Below are 24,666 nucleotides of genomic sequence, written 5' to 3'. Positions count from 1 at the left end.
TCTCCAAAAGCGTGACATAATTTGTGAACGACCCCATTAGATTTGCTTCTGTTTACATGTAATAAATTTCATACTCTAAATAGACTAATGTGGAGGACACAAATCCTGAATTTTTTCGGGCATATTAAAGTAAAACGTGATGTAATATACGTGGAACATTTAGTTACATAAGCACAAAATCTGTATTTAAAGATAATTTTTCATTTTTGCATGGAATGATTTAAATATAAATTTGAAGTAAGCTATGTTCAGGCTTTGTGTGTGCAGCAATTTAGGCACTGAAAGGACTTTTATTATTATTGAGAATGACAGCAAGCAGGGCTATTCGGCAATTTTAGTTTCATCAAACAAATAGGAATATTATCGTATTCAATAGAATTGGTTCTATAGATCAACGATAAAAGTCAAATTGAAGTGCTTGTACCAAAAAGGACAGGGATAGGGTTGGTAATTGACCACAAATTACCCCCACCTCTGGACCCAAGATCTATCATGCCTCACACCCCTGGATCGAGGTATACCAATACATTATTTACGCCTACAATTCGTGTGTCCGGGATCACACAAACCAAGCTTCCATGCATTGAATAAGCCACTGCATGAAATCAAGCCCAGATTACTAGCCTCGATTACTCAATAATCTAACTTCTATGCCACAGCTGCTATGAAATAACGATCTAAGATTTTATGTTTGGAACTGTGAGAAAACAAAGGAAGACCATAGAATTTCTTGATTGGATGTGTAGAAAGAGGACGCTGAAATCCTTATAATTCAAAACTGACAGAAGTTCCTGAAGAATAGAGCTGGCTTTAGACGTTCTCTTCGCGCTGCAATATGACCCATGTGCACCCCAGCCAAGGATGTAAGTAACTATTCTTATTTTCAATTTGTCCCCAAAAGTGACAGATCCATTTAAAAATCACCCAGAAAAAACAAATATTTATCATCGCATCCTCTTTCCTGTCTCCACATACCCCATAAACTACAACTTTCCAAAAAAAACTACACAATAGAACAAAAAAACAATTCCAAATTACAAGCACATAGAATTGTAAAAAAAATATATTTTTGTAGTTCCCTCATGTCACAATGTATACAGTTTTATGCGAATTAAAATTTATTGACTTTATACTCGGTGTTGTTATCATACTAAATTAAATTGTCGCAAAACATGCCATAAAAGGCTCCAATTTTATATATGTGTGTCGTACATTTATAGCAAAATGCAGATGAGAATGTCAAAAATAATATCCATTTCAGATGAGGACCAGGTCGGGTGTTGCTGAATAAATATATACAACCCCTTTTTTTTGGAATCTCATAAATGATGATTAAGTCGTTAACGAAGTGAGAATTACAAGAATTGAATTAAAAGCCCGAGCGACACATATGAAGCTATGGAGCTGTTAAGGCTCCGTTAAATCTCTTTAACTAGTACCAAACCAAATGAAAGGTCCGTTTGGCAGCCATATTGACGCTATATGGACGCCAAGGAGTTATTAAGGCTCAGTTAAACCTTTTACTAGTACCAAATGGAAGCCGTCTCTGACTGGCAGACATATAGACGTCATTTAACTACCTGGACTGGATGCGTTGATAGAAGGTAACCTTTATCGGAGTAGGAGCAATGAGGAATTGTATCGGCTATTCAATGAAACTAATATTGTTAGACGCATTAATGTGAACAGACTTAGATGGGCATGACATGTTATCAGAAGGCCTGTGGAGGCTCCATTGTTAAAGGTATTTAAATCCGATTTTTTAGATGACAAGAGATCTTGTGGAAGGCCAAAGAGCTCATGGAATTGGTAATTGGCAAGCGGTAGCCAGCTTCAGGCACCAACTGAGGGAGACCATGGATCACACTTGATCTGTACGCTTGGCCAGCGAAGTAAGTAAGTAAGGATGTGTTGAAATGGACGCTAGAGTCCTTAATATCCCAAAAGTTTCAAAGAGAGCTGTCTTAAGAAATTCCCTACGTGTAGCAATGGACCTCCGTATGCCTGAGCTAAGATATTAAGTAAGTATGGACTCCATTTGGCCTCCACATGGAGGTAGCATCGATTCACAAAAGTATTAGCAACAGAAGTTTGCCAGAGCCTTCTTAATTTGTGTCTCTCTGGTCATTATCTTAATTATAGCAAATAAACTTACCATGATACGTAATAAAGCCACCCACTCATTGGAAATAGCCATTGGTTGAGCATTTGAAATGATTCAATGTCCTTACCATAAAGGTAAAGTAATCTCTGCAAATAAAAACATTTATTTTATCAAAAATATAAACTTTTATTATGTCACAAAAATCATACCTGAGCATGAAAAGGCGCCCAACACACAAAGAACGTGATGACAACAGCCGCTGTGGTAAGGAGAGAATAAAAAAGGTGATGATTTCGTTAATATTATTAGTAAACTTTTTATGTTATTTATTTCAGTCGACGATGGGGAAAACGAACGGTAAAACACATGAGATAATTAGCATCATAAATGATACAGGCACCGCTGTAAAGGAGGCATCGATGTGGTGTGCGAAAAATGAGAAATATGCTAATTATTAAGAGAAATTTTCATTTCTCATGACTTCAAAAAGTGGTTGAGGTGACGGGAAAAATGTGAATTTAATGCTTTGATGAAAATTCTTTTGAAGAATTCTTGAATTTTTTTGAATAATCAAATTTTTTTGTGGGAATTTTACGGATCAAAAAAAGTTGCAAATTAAGATGACTTCAGTTGCTTCAACTAAAGCTGGAAACAGAGCATGATGTTCAATCCCGACCTGGAATTCGCTTGAATTCTATGTAATGTATGCAATACGGACCGTAGCACTGGAACATGGATTTAGTTGCATGTTAAGAATCAACTTCCTCAACAATACTGCCAAAATCACTTTCCTTCCTCTAAAATTGAGGTAAAAACTTACAAAATCAAGAAGAAGTGAAAACATTAAATCAAAATAAATATCATCAGTTGGGGATTCAAGTAAACAACATCACGAAATATTTATGTTTGCACAATGTATCCCATTAATCACTTTCCATCGTCACGGCTTCATGCTTCTCAAGATTTATTACGTGATTTGTTAATTGTTGAGGAAAAATTATGTCAAAATTTGTGGAATTTTAAGGTAATTAGGAATGTCTTTTGTTAATTAGATTGATGATTTATTGGGATGATGAGGAATTGAGTTGATTTGTGGATCAGGATGACTGCTTGAATGTAAAATTGAATAAATTTGATTATTTTGATTTTGTATGCCGTCATTAAAGCTACAATCTAAGCCTAAATCGCATAAAAGTGAATTGCCACTTAAGTCCACAAGTCTAATGATCCACAAATTTTAATTCCTAAAACATACAAAGCCATTCTAATTAGCAACAGGAAATTTCACCAAAATCCATTCAAAAATTTCCATAAATGCCGTAATTATGACAAAATTATTCTAACAAGAACTATCCGATAATCTAATGAATTAATGCTAATAAAACAACATTTCGATTAGCTTAACTACTGAAGTTGAGCATAAGCTATATTTGGAACAGCTATTCATTATAGCTCTGTTCTATTTTTAATTCGTTTGTTTGTTATCGAGTACCTGGCAACGAAAATGGCATTGGAGGACGCTGAGATTATTATTAATTACTAATAAAAATGCAAACAACGTAAAATGGTAAACAATGGAAGGATTTGCGTAAATAAGAAGTAAAATTTTAAGGATTGAAGCTTGAAATGTGAGAGAGCTCGAAGTCGACTCGGCTATGCTTAAAGCCTCTTAAATAATACTCTATAAAAACATGATCACTACCATAAATAATCTAATCTAAATAGCCAAATACACAAAAAAAGTCACTAAAAAATATCCAAAGAATTTTCACATCTTTAAGAGCCCATCTACTATCTTTTTACATTTAAAGTATCCGAAGCTTAACGCCGTTCAAGAAGAACCCAAACCAATTATTGTAAATTCTTTAATTTTCTCGCTTAAAAGAAAAACTTTTTTTTTGTTCGCCTTTTCTGTGCTATTCATAATAAGAAGAATAGTAGTAGGAAATTACGGAAATAAAAATCAACAGACAAGAAAATTTTTGCGTTTTTTTTTTGTTGTGAAAGAAAAGAACAATAAACCGCTTCTAGTGCTTGTGGAAAAGACATGCAAGGAAATTTTCTATTGAAAAAGTTTTTGAGAATATTTAGCTTCGTTCTAGGCTTGTTAGCATTAAGGAATATAGAAGTTTTGAAAGGGAACTTTGAAATTCTACTTCCGAAAATCCAGAAATATCCAGAACAAATCTCAGCTCTTTCTGACATGACTTTTTGATTCTCTTTGGGTATTTCTAAGATAATTATCAACTTCATGAGAAGTATCAAGCTTATACCGACTTGAAACAGCCTTTAGGTCGAATTTCATCAAATCTGACTTTGAGTCAGCGTCATGCTGTCCTAGAGGCGGATTTATGTTCATTTCTACGTTGTGTGCTTTCTGGGATACTAAAACACATCTTCCGTTATATGATGGACCTGACCAGCACAAATTCACTAAGTGGTCAAAAATCCAGCAGTAGACAGACGTTATTCTGACTTACTGCTCAATTCGATTTAAATTAAACTTGTGCTATTCGAGTAACGATTTAAAAAGTTTTTACACCTCAACACCTTTCCCAACTAGCTCAAGTCTACAATTACCTTGTCATCCACAGAATCCCCATACCACACCTTCCCCTCTAAAAACCACAAATGCGCTAAAGCCACAAACTTCATCACAAACACTCCAAACAAGCTCCAATTCTTTCATCTTTTCCTTTTTACTCTCAATTCTTCCAAACACTTGTTTCTTGCCTTAATTAAAAATTTGCAGTACATCGTAAATTACTCTACGTCTTGTATTCAAAACAGGAAAAAGAAGTAAAAATACATGGCAGCACGCATAGGATATACAAAATGTTAAGTTAACAATGAAACATTCACTTTTACGAATGTTAATTAATGGAACAGTAAGTAAAAGAGGTTGAGGTCTGTTAAAGGAATTTGTTAAGCACTTCCTACTAAAAATTCCCATTTAATCATCATCGCAAGAGATAAAATAAGGAAGGAAAAAAAATGTTAAATTTATTAAATTCATTAACGACCCGTACGAGTGTTAATTATTCGCGTCGCATCCTCAACTTTGCCTCGTCCACTAAACGTAAATTAATTGTCATCGCATGATATCTCGAATATAAAAGAGATATGACCAAATAGAATGATATTTGATGCCGACTATAGAATGTCATGGACATAAAAAAAGAGAGAAGGAGATAAGTCAACAAGTCATGATGAAATTAATTTCTTTTGATGATTTAAACGCATTCTTTTATGAACGACGACAGGTTAAGAATTTTTAATGGATGGACATAAAAAAAACTAAATTAATTAACTTGCACGAAACGTTGTTTTGTGGGGATGATTTATGGTCTTGGAATTTTAAAATATTTTTATTGCTACATTTAAGAATTAATTGCTTTTTGGGAGTGGGAAAGGGAATTTTTGTATGAAATAATAATTTTAGGGACATAAAGTGGATTTACTGCGAAGTTATGAATTTTGACATGTCTTTCATAAAAGTGTGACTCATTTTAGGAACCAGATATACAAGCATAGAGACCCAAAGGCACTCCCGAAGACACAATCCAATTTCAGGCCAGATTCGATGAAATCTAACCTCAGGACTATTGAAATTGGATTCCTGTAATGGACTAAGAAAGTTGGGAGTCCAAAAGCATCGGGGATAGAGAAAAGGTCGCATGGGTGGCTGAATTGTCGGTTATATCTACGCCATTTGCTTCTCAAGATTGAAATCTTTGAATCAAATTCCGAAATATCCTTAGGTCAACCTACCAGTGCTTCAAAGAAGTGATTCCAGTCGAGAATAATGGTATTTGTAATTTAAGTTTCCAAGTGGAAAACAAATCAAAATGTCGAATTAATAATTTGATCAATGATCATTAGTTTGACCGTTGATCTAGCAGAAGGCCAATTTCTGCTATTCACAAATTCGTCAAAACTGCCAAATCGCCAAATCTCCAAATCTATCCACACCAAAGACCAATGTTTACGCATCATCTCAATACAAATTCCAAAAACTATGCTATTTCCAGTACAGCGCATACAAAAAAATATAAGAACCTCAATTTCCGTCATTTCCATCTCACATTCTATTTCTATCTGCCAACATAGAAACACTCTAATTGGATGCGATCAAAATTATTGTCGAATCGTGAACAGCTTCTGGCTTGAGATAAAATTTATTAAATTTTCTTATGCCTAGGATATCATGTTGTGAACAGACAAGAGAAGAAGATTTCCGACGTAAAGCTATTAAACTTATGACCAAACGCGAAAAAAAAACCGAAAAATTCTTTCTGGTACGCCAGTCAAGAGTGTCGAGTGGTTGAATTTCAAGTGGCGGGAAATAAATGAAGAGAAGAGCTTCAAACTTTATCCACTGTTGTTTTGAGTCTCAATGAAAGTTTTTTTCAATAAATCCGAATTAAAAGTTGGCAGTTGTAAAATATTTTTTTTGTTGGCCATGCTGTTGCTTACGTCTCGTGTCAAATTTACCATGGAAGCCATACACAAATTGTAGTAAGGCATAAAAATGCAAAAAAAAAGTTTGTTGACACTTTTCATTGTCTTAAGGGAGATTTTAGTACAATTGACTTCCTGCTGTTTCACTGAGTATGAAGTTGTGGTCATGAATGTGTGGCTAAGGCGCATTTAGTTGATGACTTTGAAATTGTGGGCAAAACTAAGGATTTTTGGGTAATGGAGTTATTTGCAGTCGATTCTGTCAATATCAGAGTAAGGCAGCTGTGATCGATTGACCAAGCAGCAGATATCTACATCAGTCTTATTATAAAGTCGTTGGTTCGATTCCCATTAGAGACTGATCTTTCAATAATTATGGAAAGTGTTATCGATAGTTCGAGAATGCTCACTAGAATACCAAATTTGAGTACCAAATGGTTTTGTGATTCTGCAAGACTAAAACACAACCTTGTTTATTACAGTCAATAACAAAGCAATAAGTTGAAGGATAGGAGGGGATGTAGCCTGGAAAATAAAAAATCGGGTCCCAGACCTGTGTGACTCTGGCTTTTGGGCTAGATTTGATTTATATCCAGCACTAATTTAGATTAATTGATCAATTAACTGACTCGTGCTATTTTTGAATCTCTGTAATATCTTATTTAACTAATGATGATCCATGACTTCCTTTGTATGGTGCCCTGAAGCTGAGCTTACGAATTTTACCTCTCCACACTTAACAACATCCAAGCAAAATGTCTTTAAATCCAAAAGATTCTAGAGTATTGTTCACAAATGTACAATCCAAAGAACAAACAGACAGACTATCCAAATTCAGCTGCCTGCTTCATAAAATCTTAGACAAACGCGCTCAAAATCATAAAAATGAGCAAAAACTGCGATAAAACTTTTTTTAAACCACATTTGAATTAAAAAATTCGCATGAATGATTTTTTAATAAAGAAGAAGTCCGTAAACTTACCCAACATTCTTATTATAGCTTTCCTTGACTGCGTCTGCTTCGATTCACCATGAACGGAATTGGAGTGTGTGACACCTAAATGACATAAAAAATAAATTTATTAGAAAGTTATGTTCGTTCCTGTAATGGTGACAGATTGAGCAGATTGATGTGGCTTTTTGGTACAAACGCTGAATGTGCCGACGGCATTGAACCCAAAAAAAGCGGAACTCATTTATAATTAAAAGAAAACTTTTAAAGACGGCAGTTCCGTGTACACAAAAAATTACCGAAAAAAACCGCCGCGAGACCAGTCCCAACAAAAACAAGCATTTAACTTCTGTTAAAGGAACCCCGGTTAATGATTTTTCACGTCCACGAGCGTTAAGAAGACTCATCTTGAATTATCAATGAGGATTAATTAAATGAACAGAAATGGCTACTTGGAAAGGATGAATGAGCGCATAAGGATTTCTAAATTTACAGCTTTAACAATAAATATAAAACTTTTTTTAACGGTAATTTATGGCTGTAATTCTCAAATTTATAACCGAAATTCAAAATTTATAACCGTTAACGTAGAAAATGAACGTAAGCATAAACTATAGATAGAACATAGAATAACAAAATGTTATGAGTTAGAAGAAATATCCTTTGGGAATAGACTTTTAATGGCTTTTATGAATTTCCGCGTTGTAAAGTTAAACATGAGGAAATGGAAAGTTTTATTTGAGGAACAATCTCTTCAAATCTCGTGATTAAAGCGCATTGAGCTCTGTTTGATCGATACATTGGATTTAATACTATGGTAATAATTATTTGAATTGCGATGGGAAGTGCTGTGGATTTTACAGCAATTTGTGAAGTAACGACAGTGATAATATACTATGGAAAGTGAAACTTGAAATGAGTCGGAACCTATGGAAGAACTGAAAGGTTCCTTTAGGTTTAGTAATGTCCTCACTTGTATTCCACGGCACACTCCAGAGTGGACAACTTGACATGAAGTCTAGTTTGAAGCTAGACCCAAATTTTAGTATTTTGTCAATAGTCGACAGTAGCACTAGTAATTAAGTAGACATTATGTCAAGTTGTCAACTCGGGACTGTCGTAGAATAAGCTTAGACATTCAAGCATTCCTTACTCTCCAAAATGTGTCCTTTAACTATATCAATAGATTTGTAACTCAATTTAGTGATTATTGTAGCTATTCCTACGCTACTTATTCTTTATGTAGCTAATCGACTCGCGCAAGCTACTCGCGTTAATGAGTGTCCCCTTTGTCGCAACACCGCTCCTTCAACATAATGACTCTATGATAATATATATATATATGCATTATCCTTCTTATTATATTTCCCGGAATTCAAAGTCGACTCGGATTTTGTATGGAAAAGTCGACTCAAGTCAATTCGACTCCATACAAATTTGTAATCGACTACTACCTCTTATATTCCCAAAAATCATGAAATTCAATCTTAATGACTAAGCACCATCAGTTTTGAGCTTATCCTCACAATAAACAGTGACATTAAAGCCTGTAATTAACCATTTTCAAGGCTATGTATGTCTCTAAATGCTAAATGTATGGCTATAAATGTCTCAAAAATCAATATCCTAACCTATAAACCCAATATATTTAGATCCATCTCATGACCATCCACCATTCACTACATTAATCAATAAACCTTGACTTTCAACATGTTCAGACAAACCCAAAACGAATCACCAAAAACCACATGAATTTAAATTGAAAACCGTGACTTTCTATTGTATATTAAAGTCATTCCAACACCCTCCCAAAAAGCGATATCATACAGGAAGCAATTTGTTTATAAGAATACGCGGAAACGACAAAACAGTAACAATTAAGTTTTATTGATGAAAATAAACATCGCGGCGTCATCCACAATCATTACCATTCAGTAGTGTTAGTGTTGCCGTATTCTGCTCATTTAATGGAATCAAATAAAAACTAAAAGTAAGCATGGAAAGTGTTCAGTCTAACTCACCTAATACCACCGACTGTCGTGTTCTTGAACGAATTTTAAGTCCCATCCGACCATATAAGATAATCATGATCACCATGGGGAATGCGAAAAAGATGCACGTTGATAATTCCCATAACGGAAACTTATCTGGGTTGTCAAGCATCGCACAAAATGCTGAATCAGGAATATCTTGATTTGCTGTAATAAGATGATTATTATTCAACATAGGATATCATTGAAAAATCGGCATGCTGTATCTTTTATAGTGCCATAGATGGAAACAACAACAAATATACTTACTCTTTGGATATTTTAAGTAATGGATTTTTGTAAAAACAGCAAAAGGCACGGCACTCACGAAGCTTACGACCCACAACGCAGCAATTATTCTAACAGCACGCTGTAAACCCGACATTGTGTATAGATGAAGTGGATGACAAATGGCAAGAAATCTTTCCATTGAAAATGCCACTATCGTTAGTACACTTACATATGTTGATCTATAAGAATTAAAATTAAAATTATCATTTTTTATTGGTTAAATTGGACATTGGGGATTAATTTGTTAGGAGTATGGGTCTTGAGAGTGATCAAGGCGGTGTGCAGAGGTGTATTTAGAGAGGCTTTCGATATTTTTCTTCAAAATTCACTATAAATTAGGGTTTAGACTCAAAAACTCATCTTAGGCTACACTAATGCTAATACTCTGTACCCAGAGAGTAGCCAGAAATACAAGAGGAAGGGAAGAGGGGGAGGGGTGTTTTTTGTATGGATTGCATGAAATTTTTTGTATGAGGATTCATGCAAAAAAAGGGAAGCTTTTGACCCCCGAATTCCTTCATCTACATCCCTGAATACCCTGCACCTCCATCTACATCCCTGAATACCCAGCACTCCCATCCACATCCTTGAATACCCTACACTCCTATCTACATCTCTTAATACCCTTCATCCCCATCTACATCCCTATATACCCTGCACTCCCGTCTATATCTACATTCCTGAATACCCTGTACTGGCATCTGAATCCGTTAATACCCTGCACCGCCATCTACATCCCTAAATACACCTCTAACTTCATTTCACACCAATAATGACAGCATCAACTAATGTATACTTACGCTTCTGATATTAAAGCTCTCATTTTACAAAACGTTAGTCCTAGATTGTATGGATATTGATGCCAATAGAGACTCAAATCATACGGAAGTCCTATAATAAGAAGAAATTAAAATGCCATGAAATGAGCTGTAGAATTGTAAATTTTTATGGCACAAACTTGAAATGTGTTGATAGGTTTCAAATTGTTAGGAAATTTGTTATGTAAGATGTTGAGTTTTATTTTAAAAATTTTGATTTTTAGTCATTGTGATTGTATTTATTGTAAAATTGAATTTATAGCAATCGTCGAGAATATTATCATATTAAATGTCATCTCTACCCAAGACAACCCATATCAATCTACACAAAACTACTTCTTGACGTCATGTTCATTATTGCTATAAATGTATCAGATAACTTTAAGTATAACCTTAGGAAATTTAAAGCACGTGTATGATGATGACAGAGATTGAAGTTGACCTAAGTAAACTCCAGTTTGCTAAACACCAGAGTCGACTCAAATTTCGTATCCAGTCGACTTTTCCATACAAAATCTGATTGAAATTTGCATGGAATTGTTTTCTGCTGACTCTTGTGAAGTATAACATTTCTTACAATTTTCAATAAATTCTTGGATCAATTCTTAATAGGGTTACGCAGCTACCGCAGGCCTGCATTTTGGATGCGTGGATCCAAGACTGTTCTTTTGGATGAACCCTAGTTCTTAGCTATCTGAAGATGATGATTAGTTCCCATTGATCCACTGTGACTCGTAGGGCATTAATAAAGCGTTGTGTTCTGTTCCTGGTCAAAACGGCTACGTCTGAAAGTTTCTTGTATGGTTGCTCTGCCTCCTTCTATACGGTCGGTTACCAAACTGCGTCGACCTCAATTTTACCCTCAACTTCTGGATTATAATATGTAAAACTATTTTTATCAAATATTTATGTTTGTGGTTTTACCTCAACTTCCTTTGTTACCTTACTAAATATCTTTATTGCTGCATTGTTTCTTGTTGTATGTTAAACCGCAATTTGAACTAATAAATCTTCTATTTTTTTGCTTATATTATAGTATGATACAATACATAACTAGATGTGGTAGAAATAGCATTTAAACGACAGAGTCTAGTTGAATGGCATTTGTAAAATTTAATTTTAAATGTTTAAAATTCCTGGGTTAAGGTCATTGTCTGAAATGGCAAGTAGGTGTCGAGATGACTAAACGTGGGATTGGAGTAACATCCAAAATAGTCGATTTTTCAGATTTCTTATCAATTTCTATTAAACCGTTTTGGATGAAGCAACATGCGTAGTAATAGAGTCAGATGCTGATCTAAGCATAAGTAAGTAAGTATGAACTCCGGTAAGTGAGTAAGTAAGTACCAGGTAGAGGAATAAGTACTGCAAAGCCTATAAATTCGACTATATCGCATCTAATTCTTTCCAATTGACATAACCTTGATTATCTCCTTAATAAGCTAGCCATCAATTACCAGCAACCTCTAAGCCTGTCAGTTAAGCAATTTTGCATCAAAACTCATTAAAAATCCAACAAATTACAACTTAATAGTCCTTATTCACCCATCTGACTCATAAAATTTTCAAAAAATAATTATATTTTGATGAGCATTTAAGCTTTCATCATCATAGACACAAAATACTTCCATTTGAAAAGGAGGGAAAATTAAGAAGTCAAGATTTCTTCCTTTTCACATTAAAAAATTAAACTTCATACAAATGCCATTTTTCCCTCTCATTTAAAAGAAAACCTTCAAATTGCTTTTTTTTCTCAAGCATGTCTCATGAAACTTTTTTGCCTTACTCTTTATCATGCTTAAAAGCGAATATAAAACCATGTTAAAGAATTCTTTTTTTATGTCTTTCAAGATTTTTTTTTTAATTCCGGAAAAATAAGAAGGAAAAGAATTAAAACTCATGTACGCGTAATAACAACAAATGACGAGGTTGGTTAGAATAATTTATGAAAAGAAAAGTTTTCATGCTTTATGACGGAGGAGGAAGTGAAAGAAGAAGATAAGCAAAAATTTTGCTCCTTATATTGACACAAATGTTTGCATAAAAAGTTATTTTTTATGTTTTAGAATAAAACAGGATGGAAGGCATGATCATGGGGTTGGTGAGAGGTAAAGTAACAAGGTAAGATTACTTTTTGGGCAATTCTCTAGGTAACCTTAAGAGACAATTAAATAAATCACCTAAAAAAGGGTACTTATTAACATAGTCAATCAAAATTGATCGTAATTGATACTCATGTGTCTCCTTGTCTGTTAGGGTAAATGGAGCTTTTTAATAGTTTAAGGCATCTATCAACGCCAATTGATTATCAAATGGAACCAAAATAACATTGTCTAAGGCGCTTATTCGAGTTACTGCACATTATTTGACTAATATTCCTGGAATTTAACACAAATGGATGAAGAAGCTTTTGGTATCTTCGAGAAAAGTGTCACCTCTGATCAATACTCCTCATGACCGCATATGCTACCAGTGGGAGCACACCTTATAGGACACCACATGATGAAAGACACAATACATTAAAGAACTATCCAAAGCAGCTAATGACTGGAAAAGACCTGGGACACCAAGAATCAATTCTTCTAAGCAACTTAAATGAAAAAGGTTCCACCACGGAGCTTTAAATGCTCAGCTAAAAAAGCTATTTTATTTCAATACGTTCATATAGCTATCATATTTTGGCATTCGGATCATTTTGGCAGTTCATTTGTGTCATTCGGGTCAAGATTCTTGTTTAAAAACGCTTGAAAAAATTCAACAACATTAAAAAGCCATTAACCTCATTTTCATGCAGAATCCAAGACAATTCCGATTTAAACATCCTGAATTTTGCTCCCCAGATTACAGCTTCCCAAAAAGCCTCCCTTATCTAATCTAAAAATAATAAAGACAAGAAAGCTGACTCAGCATTTATCCCCAAATTCACATTTGTTTCAACACTTTTTTATCTACGCAAGTATCTTCTCCTTTGGGATAATGTCATGAGCTTAATGCTCATCAAAAAAATCTTCATTTCCACATCCACTTTTGCGGGGAAAACATCAGAAGATGAATTTACTTCACTATTCACCACATGTGCTTATTAATATGATATAAATTATTCAAGAAGCTTTTATCAAAAAGGAAAAAAAGCTTCCAGAAATTTTTTATGTCAAGCTTGATGCTTTATGACATTATAACTGACTGACATTTTACCTGTTTATTATTTTTAAATTAAAATGTATAAAAATGCCTTCCGTTATTTTTGATGATAAACAAAAAAGACGAGTCAAGTCACAAAGTAAGTAAGTCAGCATATTTACAAGCATTATGTACCGAAAAAAATATTTATTTTGTCGTAAGTGAAAATGTTTCAAGAAGATATTGCACTAGGCGTTCCTTTATGTCGTATGACACATGACATTGAGAATTTCACATGACAGCCTTCAGTGCTGTTACTTTTGAAAATTAAATAAAAGTAAAGTAAGAGAAAAAAAAGTAAAATAAATTCTATGTTTGCTTTTTTTCAAGTGTAGTAGGAGCTAGAGAAGCTGTATTTTGAGAATTTTATTCGTTCCGTGTGTTTTCTTGTGAATTGAACATTCTAAAAGATCTAGAACTACGTGGTATGTGACTCTAAGACAGTGGTGGGCAACCTGTGTGTCGGAGCAGATTGGTGTTGGATGTGGTGTGTCCAGAACAGTTTTTTAAGGTTTAGGGTGTGTCGTGACACAAAAAAAAAGGTTGTCCTCTACTACCATTGGTCCTAAGAGTGCAGTAGTGACTGTCCACAACTACCATTAGCTCTACAAGTCAGGTAGTGGCTGCGTACCGCTATTCTAGCTCTACGAGTGAGGAAGACCGCTTTTAGGTACCGGAATGATCTTTATAGTCTATGACTATTTGCCTGTTTAGGCTTTGAACTGGAATAGTTATTGATTTAATGCTTGGATACCAAATTATTGCGACACATGCGACCATGGCTTCATAACTCGAAGCCGAATCCACTTCATACTCAATTTTGGTCAATTTTGAGCTCTCCTGAAAAGCATCCCTAGCCCACTCTAGCAAGCACTTGGATTTTACAGACCAATCTTCCCCTATTCCACATCCATGTCCCTTCCAAGTCTGTCAACAATCCCAACCCCTTAAACCACACGGTTTGACTACAACTTCAAGTCAATTGCTCTTATGGAATTGCTGAAAGCATATGAATTTTATTTTATATGTCATGAAAGTTAAACATGGCAAGAATGTGTAAAAAACCAGGAGGGAGGGAATGAAAAAAAAATGTCATAAAGAAGTAGAAATCATATCGAAAAACAACAGTCTCTGCTTATGGGATACAAGCAATCTATGCTGAACGGAATTATCTCGGAAATATCGCAATGCTGATGTAACATTTTTTTTAACTTTTTTTTATCCACACTAATGCAGTGGATTTAAGTAGAATTTCTTATTGTGCTGTGAAATCAATTTATGGAAGTTTTAAGTGTACTGCTGAGGATTCTGAGAAGGAAGCTGGATTTTTGAGACTTCAGGTGTATAGGAAGTCGTAAATCAGATGATATTTGGTTGTCGTAGGACAATCATTGTGAGGTTGGAACGTAATCTTAATTTATTGAGCTGATATGCAGGTATACGTGACGTATATCGTTCTAATGGATCTAAGACGTGTACACAGTAGGTCAATATGTATGAAAAGGTCAAGTAATGAAGCAAGGACTAGACTCAGTTGAATATTATGCAATATTTTGCATATTTGAGTAGTATGCTGCATATTTTGCAATATAATTGACTTAAAATAGATCATATGGCACTGTCAGGGCACCTTTGTGTCAATTTGACATTTGGTCTTCATCATAGTGACCTGAAAGCGATTAAACGGTGCTTTAGAGACTATGTTGTACCATATCTCATTTCAAAACTCATTCTCGAATAGCACAAGTCAGTTAATCGACCTAAAATCCCATAACAAGACTGTATGACATTGGTCTGGTGCCGAATTCAAACAAAATCCAAGTCACACCGGTAAAGGACCGGATTTTCGATTTTTAATCAATTTTGTGCTATTCTGGGTTACACTACAATGATTCTACATCTGTTCACTTTTTAATTCCCCCTCAAACCTACATACTCTCCTTACACAGATAACTTGTGATCCAAATAATTTTCAATCTAATCGAATTTGTATCTGATTGACTGGAAAAATCCCCTCCCTACAAAATTACATTGTATTATAGAAACAAGAACATTTTTTAAGACGGTAAGAAGGTTTCCTTTTGTTTCATAGCGACAAATTCCAACAGAAACGATGCGTACAGGCAGCACAGATAAATAAATAACATTGAAAGTGAATTTATGCGTTTATTTTATGCTTTATTTACATTTTAGTAAGCAAAGAATGCGAAGAAGTCTTATTGAAACAGAGTTTTTTATCTAGATTCTTTGTTATATTCAAGTAAGTAAGATGAAGTAAGGCGGAAGAGATTTTCTTAAGAAGAATTTAGGGAGGTAGATTATGAGTTTTAGGAGGGGATTGAGGCGCATTTTTGGAGATTATAGAGTTTTTGGACCTTCTAAAGAGCTTTTTGGAATCATGTGGCTCTGAAACTGTAGAATCACACTTACTCGAAAGGTACACGACGTAGAAGAGCCAAATCATCAAGTTCCAGGCTGGTGTGACTCTGGAGTAGAGTTTGATTTGGTTAAATCTGGCAACAAGTCAAAGTTATGCAGGCCAGTGCCAGGTTTTTCGAATTTTCTATGTCTAGTATCTTCCGTTTCAGACCAAGTACTGTGTATTGTGTTTAAATAGTGACCCTGACAAACAAATAGCATGCTTTTATTTCATGACACAAAAATACCATTACGGTACCTAAAAGCGGTCTTTTTGCCTGAAAGGATGAGTCCAAGTACCGGTTCTATATACTGACTACAGAGCAATTTGTATGTAGCTAACTCAAACCTGGAATTCAATCAGAATTCTATAAATTTGCGTAAATTTGCAGTATTTTGCGATGTGTCATCTAATTTCCAAGCTTGACAAATTCCAATAAAAAGCTCTTAGCTTCATTTCTAGCATTTTTGAACCCATGATCACGAATAAGTCTCAAATAGTGTCACAAACATTGCTGAGCCTCAAAATCATGACCACTGAAAGAGTTTGAGGCATGACTACACAATTTGAGCCAACAAGATATTACACAGAACCATTAACATGTCCACTAACCCTCCTATAGGCTAAATCAGAAGTCTAGACCAAATCTTAAAGTCTAACAAGAAAAATTCCAAATCAAAAGTTAGAAGCTTTAACATGTTGAATACTTTTGTGACAACGACCAAAAACTGGCCTTTCCATCCACATCATCAACATAAAAAAGCTCTGATAAGACAGAAATGAGGCGAAGAAAAAATAAAATTTATTTTCTTCAATTTACGGACGGACATATTTTTTTAGAGAAGAATAAAGCATATTGTGACACTTTTTGACTTATGACTGTGTACATTTCATGCTATAATAAGCATGAAGAAGTGAAACTATGGTAAAAGTCTGTTAAAAAATATTTTTTTGAATGTCGTGGGGATTTTCATGTACCTTTTTGTGTAAACTTTATGAACACTTTTAAGCTTTCTTGTTTTTCCTTTATTTTTAAACTGCTCGTGTTTGGCGTTCATTTTATCATTGCCGCAGAGGTGACATGCATGAGCGCAAAACTTTGTGTAAAGAGGTAGCAAAAGTTAGAAATTTTCGTGAATATTTCGTTGGATGTGACCTTGAAAGGATTCATCAAAAGGGGGGATGGGTGCCAAATTGTACATCAAGAAAACTTTGTCTATGTTTATTGCAATCACAAAAATTTCTGTGGCTTTTGGCCATATATATAGGCAGCAAATTTCACACAAAATCACATTGAGGATGTCTAGCAAAATGCTTTTTATTGCATTTTATGTCAATGTGAAGTTGGTGAAAAATTGGCTTTTTGTCACAGTCACTGTCGCTGTTATTGTCACTGTTACTGTCGCAGTGATTGTCATCGTCATCGTCATTGTCATTGTCATTGTCATTGCCACTGGCACTGTCGCTGTCACAGTCACTGTCGCTGTTACTGTCAATGTTATTGTCACTGTTACTGTCACTGCCACTGTCACTGTCACTTTCATACTGTCACACTGTCAGTTTCACTGTTACTGTCTTATTGTCATTGTCACTGTCATTGTCACAGTCACTGTCACTGCCACTGTCACTGTCGCAGTGATTGTCATCGTCATCGTCATTGTCATTGTCATTGTCTTTTTCATTCTGTCACACTGTCATATTGTCACACTGTCACTGTCACTGTCACTGTTACTGTTACTGTCACTATTACTGTCTCATTGTCATTGTCACTGTAGCTATCACTGTCAATAAAAACAGTTCCGGAGATATTACAAAACATTTAAAAACTTATTTTAATTGCTAAAATTTTATTCATACTAATTTTTTGCTATTTCGACTTTACTGCTTTTCTACTCAAATTATAAAATTACAAAATTTATAAAAAACAATTCCGATTCGAAGCAACAAACAATTCTGCAGTAAGAATTTAAACGAGAAACTTTTTAATACTTTTGTATTTATTTTGTAATAATAAAATAGCGATAAAATTGTTCTCAACTGTAAGGAATAAAATAATATAAAAAATTTCACAGCTTTTTCTTCTTTAATGGTTTTATGGTGAATTGTGCAGGGGTAGTAACTTATTTCAGTGTTCGTTTGCATTGGGTTATCATTTTTGCTCCAGTCCTAATATTATTTTGTAGCTTTTTTTGGACAGGTTAGGTTTGGAGATAGCAAGTTGTAAGCCTGCAATCCCTAGGTTGTTTTTTGGGTTGCTACCCCTTCAGACGAGAGTTTGAGAAGGATTTTAATCTACATTTGAGCACATATGCCGACATAGCTTCGGTTACTAGCGGTGTGTTTAGTTGTAACAGGGAATACCAAGTGAAGGTACACACTTGACATTTGGTCAGCTTCGGAGTCAGACTTCGGCTTCCCCAATCACTTTACTAATTTCGTACCGTTAAAGCTCGACTTTTGATCCCTTTCGTGTTTGATGTTAATCCTAACTGCATCCTTGGATTGATTTAGTCCCCCTCCTATCTAAGGACGTAGCATAGTAAGTGAACGGCCTTACTTACTTACTTCGATTGCCGAACTGTTATCCATGGCTTCCTTCAGATGCCACCTAAAGCTGGTTCTAACGCTGGCTTCTGTCTGCCAAGTGAACGGTCACTAATCATGAAACAATCCTTAAATAGCAGTCAATTAATTGATTTTTAACCTTCCAGTTAACAAAAATCAATTTGATTAACCAATAAATTAAGCAAGCAAATCCACCACAACCAGAATCTCAACCCAAATTATTGTAATATTTTAAAAAATATTAAATCTTTACGACCTTCGTACGTGAGACATTTTTCATATCCCCAGATATCCCCCTTTTGTTAAAAGAAAAATATCGACTTTCAACGCTCCAAATAATGAAATCATAATCCTTTATTATGATTATCAATCAGTAACCTTTGGCTTTTGGGTAGTGGTAATTTCATATTCGAGGGAGCACAAGCTATATAATTATTACTTTCTCTCCCTTCCATTTAAAATTCAATAAAAATTTCGTATAAACTACCGAAAAAACCGCTTTTAAATGCCAGATGTATTTGACCCAAAAAGCCACATTAAACGTCCCTTTTCCTTAACCTTTTCTTTTATTTCCACACACAAAGTTTTTTTTTCAGCCACTACCGATGCTTTTTTGTTGTAAACAATTTATTGTACTTGAATAATAACACAAAAAAATCACAACAATTTGTAAAAGGAATTTTTAAAGAAAATCAGTGAGTTATGAAATGTTAAAGATAAAGCTTTAATGCGGCACCAGCAGAAGCAAACGAAGGAGAAAATGATGAATTTTGAGTGGGAAATGTGAAATGAATTTTTGAGATGAAAAGCTTTGAATTTTTTATTTTTGGTGGTTTTGGAGGTTATGGAGGTTATGTAATGCTAAGATGGATTTTCAAGGTTTTTTTTAAAGATTTCAAAAAATTCAAAATTTATAATTCCGTCATGAATTTAAATTTAAAAAATTTGTTAAATTTTCAAAACATCAACTAAGAATTCAAATTTCAAAAATTCGTTACAAATTCAAATTTTGAAAATCTATCGAAAATTGAAATTTCAAAAAAATTCAAAAAAGCAACTAAAAGTTCGTTAAACATTCAAACTTCAAAAATCTGTCCAACAATCGAAAAATTTCTAAAAGTTCATTAAAAATTGAAATCTTTAAAAATTCATCAATCTTTCAAATTTCAATTATAAATTCAAATCTCAAAAATTTCGTTAAATTTCAAATTTTAAAAATCCGTTAAAATTTAAAAAAATCGACCAAAAATTCAAATTGTAAAAATTTGTGAAAAATTCAAATTTTAAAAATTAGTTATAAATTTATATCAGAACTTATTGTAATAAAATTCAAATAAAAAAAAATTCGGTAAAATTTCCAAAAAATTTCAAAAAATCAAATAAAAATTCAAATCTTAAAAGTCCGTTAAAAATTCAAATTTCAAGAGATCGTTACATCACATCTAAAAAACCCCATTATTTTGTGAATTAGAGCAACAGTCGCATTTCCACAAAGCTTTTTTCTTAGACATGCACAAAAGAAAAACCTTTTCAAATTCACTACTTATTCTTCGTCATTTAAATGTACTGAAATAATTTTATTGTGCCATAAATAACGATGAAAAGCAGATCTTGCCAGCCCTCAGAATGCTCTGAATGTGCACAAAAAAAATATATATCTCCATTTTTTTGTGGCCAATCATATTTATTATGCTTTCACGAGTATATCATAAAAATGTAAATGGAAAAAAAGTGTTACAGCTTGGACATGAAAAGGAGCAAAAAAATTTTCTTTTCTATGTATGATGGAGCTTTTTTCGGACGTGAGATGAAAGCATGTGAATGGTTATGGGTGAGATTTTAAAAGGTTATTGGGAGATTTTGGAGAATTTAAGTGGTTATTTTGAGGATTTTTTGGTAAGTTTTGTTAAAATTTTGATGATTTTCGTTAATTTTTGCTGAATTTTATTCAAAATTTGCTGAATTTCGTTTAAATTTTGCTGAATTTCATTGAACTTTGCAGAATTTGATTTAAATTTTGCTGAATTTCGTTCAAATTTTGCTGAATTTTGTTGAACTTTGCTGAATTTCGTTCAAATTTTGCTGAATTTCGTTAAACTTTGCTGAATTTCGTTCAAATTTTGCTGAATTTTATTCAAATTTTGCTGAATTTCGTTGAACTTTGCTGAATTTTGTTCAAATTTTGCTGAATTTCGTTGAACTTTGCTGAATTTATTTCAAATTTTGCTTAATTTCGTTGAACTTTGCTGAATTTGATTAAAATTTTGCTGAATTTCGTTCAAATTTTGCTGAATTTTATTCAAAATTTGCTGAATTTCATTAAGTTTATCTAAATTTCAACTTAAATCTCCTAAAATTCAATCAATTCTCCCTCAATCTTTCTATCCTATTCTACCATAAAATACCAAAATGTCCACCAAACCACTTTCCTACATCTGAATTACATCACGAAAACAGACACAATAAAGGAATCGTTTATTAATTCAATAAAATACAATTTGATTTTGTTCTCAATCTCAATAAAATATTTATACGACAAATTTTACGATATATTTTTAAATTGAACAAAAAAAATATAAAAAGCTTTATTGTCGTCATTCAGAGCATTCGATAGCATTTTTTACGAATCGATGGCCACAAAAAAAATTATCTTGTTATTGATTAACTTTGCCATTTTTTACACAACAAAAAGTTCCTTTTAATGTTGATCAATAATTGAATTTATCGTAAAGTTTTAATCAAGCTCTTGTTCAAGCTTCAGTTGATGTGGTAATAAAACACTAGCAAATTATATGAGAATAAATAATTGTCGGAACTTTATATATTTTTGTATATAACAAGTTTAATTACTTTTTATTATTATTTTCCTTCTTGGTCTTCCAACTTTGTCTTCGTCTTGCTTGTATATATGCTTCGAGCTTCGTACTCCGTGCTCTCTGAACTTTTCGTGTTTTTCGTGCTCTCTTCGCGTTCTTCGTGGTCTCTGCGTGCTCTTCATGCTCTCTTCGTGCTTTCTTCGTGCTCTTCATGCTCTCTTCGTGCTCTTCGTGCTCTCTTTGTGCTCTCTTCGTGCTCTTCGTGCTCTTCGTGCACTCTTCGTGCTCTTCGTGCTCTTTTCGTGCTCTTCGTGCTCTCTTCGTGCTCTTCGTGCTCTCTTCGTACTCTTCGTTCTATTCATGCTCTCCATGCTCTTCATTTGTGTCGCTCGGAACAGATAATAATGTCCTTTGTGGTGTACACTCGTCTTCACTTTCAAGACAACAGACTTAAGAGACAATTATGATATCAGATTCTTGACTTTTAAGACGAAAAATTTTGAATTATTACATTTCAGGCTTGACTTTTCCAAGAATTTTCATTAAATTAGCATAATTATGATAAATTTGATTGAATTTTTGGATGGATTCTGTTGTGATGGATATTTATTTGTGGAGAAGATGCTTTTAATGAAATTTTGTTTATTTATTGACTTAATTCTATTTTGGTTTGTTGAACTTTGAGAATTTTTCGTAGATTGATTGGAGATAGATTCTTAGAATGGTTTTTTAGGTCATGCAAATGAGTTAGATTGTTTATGAGATTGAACCTTGAGGCAGAGAATTTCAAGACAATTTTTGATGAGGAGATGGGGGAGGGGTGGTGTGGTATGGAAATGAATCTCAAAATTTAGGTAGGGGTTGGGAATTTTCAGGAAAAATTAGAAACTTGAATGAAATCATCATAATTGAGGTTGAAAAGGGAGGTAAAGTTGGAAATTACATACCCTGGAGCCCAGCGCCTGATATAGGCGAATTCGTTAGTGTTAAAGCAGGATCAATTAAAAAATCACCAATTCCTGACAATGGACTTGTGAATATGTAAGCTTTTTGGAAATCACTGACAATCGGACGATATTTACTTCTGTTACAGTTACCACTTGACCCCGTGTAGAAAAGATGAAAATATGAGCTGATCGATGGGCAACTCAGCAGTAAAACGTGTCTACTAAGGCAATGCTAAGTTGCTATATTAACGGCAATAAGTAAAGTCAGCTGTTACGGTACCGTGAATGCTAAAATAGACTTACGAAAAATTGAGGTTTGCTGCACAGCGTCATCGGACCTTCTGATTCAGTGATGGGCAACCTTAAATCTTCCCGGTTCACTTTAGTGATAAGCCTTGAACGGAACAGCACACAGCATACGTTTTATGGCATTTCCAAACATTTTTAGCGCCCTACTATTGTGCAGCGGCTTACAGGCTGCTCTTTACTGTTCTAAATCTTCCCAGCTGCCATTTTCCCAAATAACATGATAAATCTCTACATCCTTGACAAACCCTGACAATATCTTTACAGTCTAAGCAACAAAACTTTTTCGAAAATATAAAAAAAAAATTCTTTTTCTTTTCTATAATTTTTATCATTCATCTTCAAGGACTTCCACAGCTCCTTTCATTCGCTTGCTCAATTAAAAAAAAAAAAACTAATAATTGCCAGAAGAAATTGGAAGAAGAAATTCTTATGGTTTCAAAAAGTTTCCAATAATAGTAGCAGAAAATTGATTTATGAGAAAAACTTTTTAAATGAGAGTGAAAAAAAGGCTTCGATGGTGTGACAAGCCTTTTTAGCTTCTTAATTGATGTGAAACTTTTTATATGGCAAAAATTATATTAAAAAACAATTAATAAAAATGTTCCATAGATGAGATATAATTTGGGTCAATTACTTTTGAAAAATAAAAGTCAAAAATTCAATAATGACAAATTAAATTTTCTTTAGAAAATCACTGAATGATGAAAAGCAATTTCCCGGTTAGTCACGGAAAAAGCTTTTGAAGTTGCTCGTGTATGAGAAAATTTAATTTTGTTTGAAAATGTCAATTTAATGTTGGATAGATTGAGAGGATTTTTGGTCAATTGTGTGTATTTGTTGAAGAAAGAAGCTGTTGATTGAGTCAGAATTGCAATTGGTATTGACAATTGGTGATAGTCAGCAATAGATCCAATTTTAGACGAGACATTGGAGAAGTCATGAATTGATCTCTAAAACCAGGGTGGCCAGAGAATTTTCGCAAATTTTCGGGACACTTTTGGGACTATTTTGTCGGGACTTAGCAGCAAGGTAGTAAAGTACAGCAGCGTCCCGGCAAAAATACAGCAGATGGCCGCCCTAACTAAAACAGATGCAATTTGAGCTGTTTCTATCAGAACATTGTGGAATCTGGGATATCAAGCTCTATGTAAGCAAAAAATCTATTGTCTGAGTAATGTGGAACCTGGAGTATCAAGCCTTATGTAGGCAAGATTGCTAGTGTGATAGTCAGGCCTCTGTAGTCAAGTAGCTAAGCAAAAGTCCCGATATTTACAACCATATCTGTTATGAGGTTATGGGTTCGATTCCTATTAGAATCCGCAATATCCTAGCTCATTCCATAAAGTTCTTTCGATATGACAATCCCGGAAAGCTCATGACGAAGAAATGGTAAAATGTCCTGGACCAGACTGACTTAACTTTAACCTGAAGCCGAATTTGATCGAATACGGCCTTAAATCAAAGTCAACCTACCTTGCGACTGAATTGATGACCATTTCTTCGCCGTATTCCTTCCGAAAAGGATGTACACTATTGTTGAAAATTGACAAAGAGCTTTATCACGTGCCAAACATTGAAATTGACGACTGCCTAAACCTTAAGTTGCTCTTCTTTCGATTCAACTCTTTCTTTTCAGATTCTTTCCTCAATTCACAATAAAAAGCTATTCAATTCTTTGAAAATGTTTAGGAAATTGAATCAACAAAAAGGTTTTCAAGCTGTAAATTGGAAAATCATCCTTTTATGCCATAAAATTGTTGTAAAATTGTTTGCA

The 24,666-nt window shown here is 34.0% G+C and overlaps 1 protein-coding gene across 1 annotated transcript in view; it reads right to left on the bottom strand.

The window, feature by feature from the left end:
• The window catches only part of CapaR (Capability receptor), a 60,869-nt gene that overhangs the window by 11,728 nt on the left and 24,475 nt on the right, over window positions 1–24,666 (bottom strand). The window contains exons 4-9 of the mRNA XM_070645124.1: window positions 10,639–10,729; window positions 9,818–10,017; window positions 9,539–9,715; window positions 7,548–7,622; window positions 2,314–2,363; window positions 2,156–2,250 (exon numbers count right to left, since the gene is read on the bottom strand). Of these exons, the coding sequence (XP_070501225.1) occupies window positions 2,156–2,250; window positions 2,314–2,363; window positions 7,548–7,622; window positions 9,539–9,715; window positions 9,818–10,017; window positions 10,639–10,729 (688 nt within the window). The remainder of the gene's footprint in view (window positions 1–2,155; window positions 2,251–2,313; window positions 2,364–7,547; window positions 7,623–9,538; window positions 9,716–9,817; window positions 10,018–10,638; window positions 10,730–24,666) is intronic.

This window comes from Chironomus tepperi, unplaced genomic scaffold (assembly GCF_022539635.2).
Source record: "Chironomus tepperi strain 1889 unplaced genomic scaffold, CSIRO-AGI_Ctep_v1 contig_351, whole genome shotgun sequence".
NCBI lineage: Eukaryota > Metazoa > Arthropoda > Insecta > Diptera > Chironomidae > Chironomus > Chironomus tepperi.
This window is presented reverse-complemented; position numbering and strand designations above follow the sequence as displayed.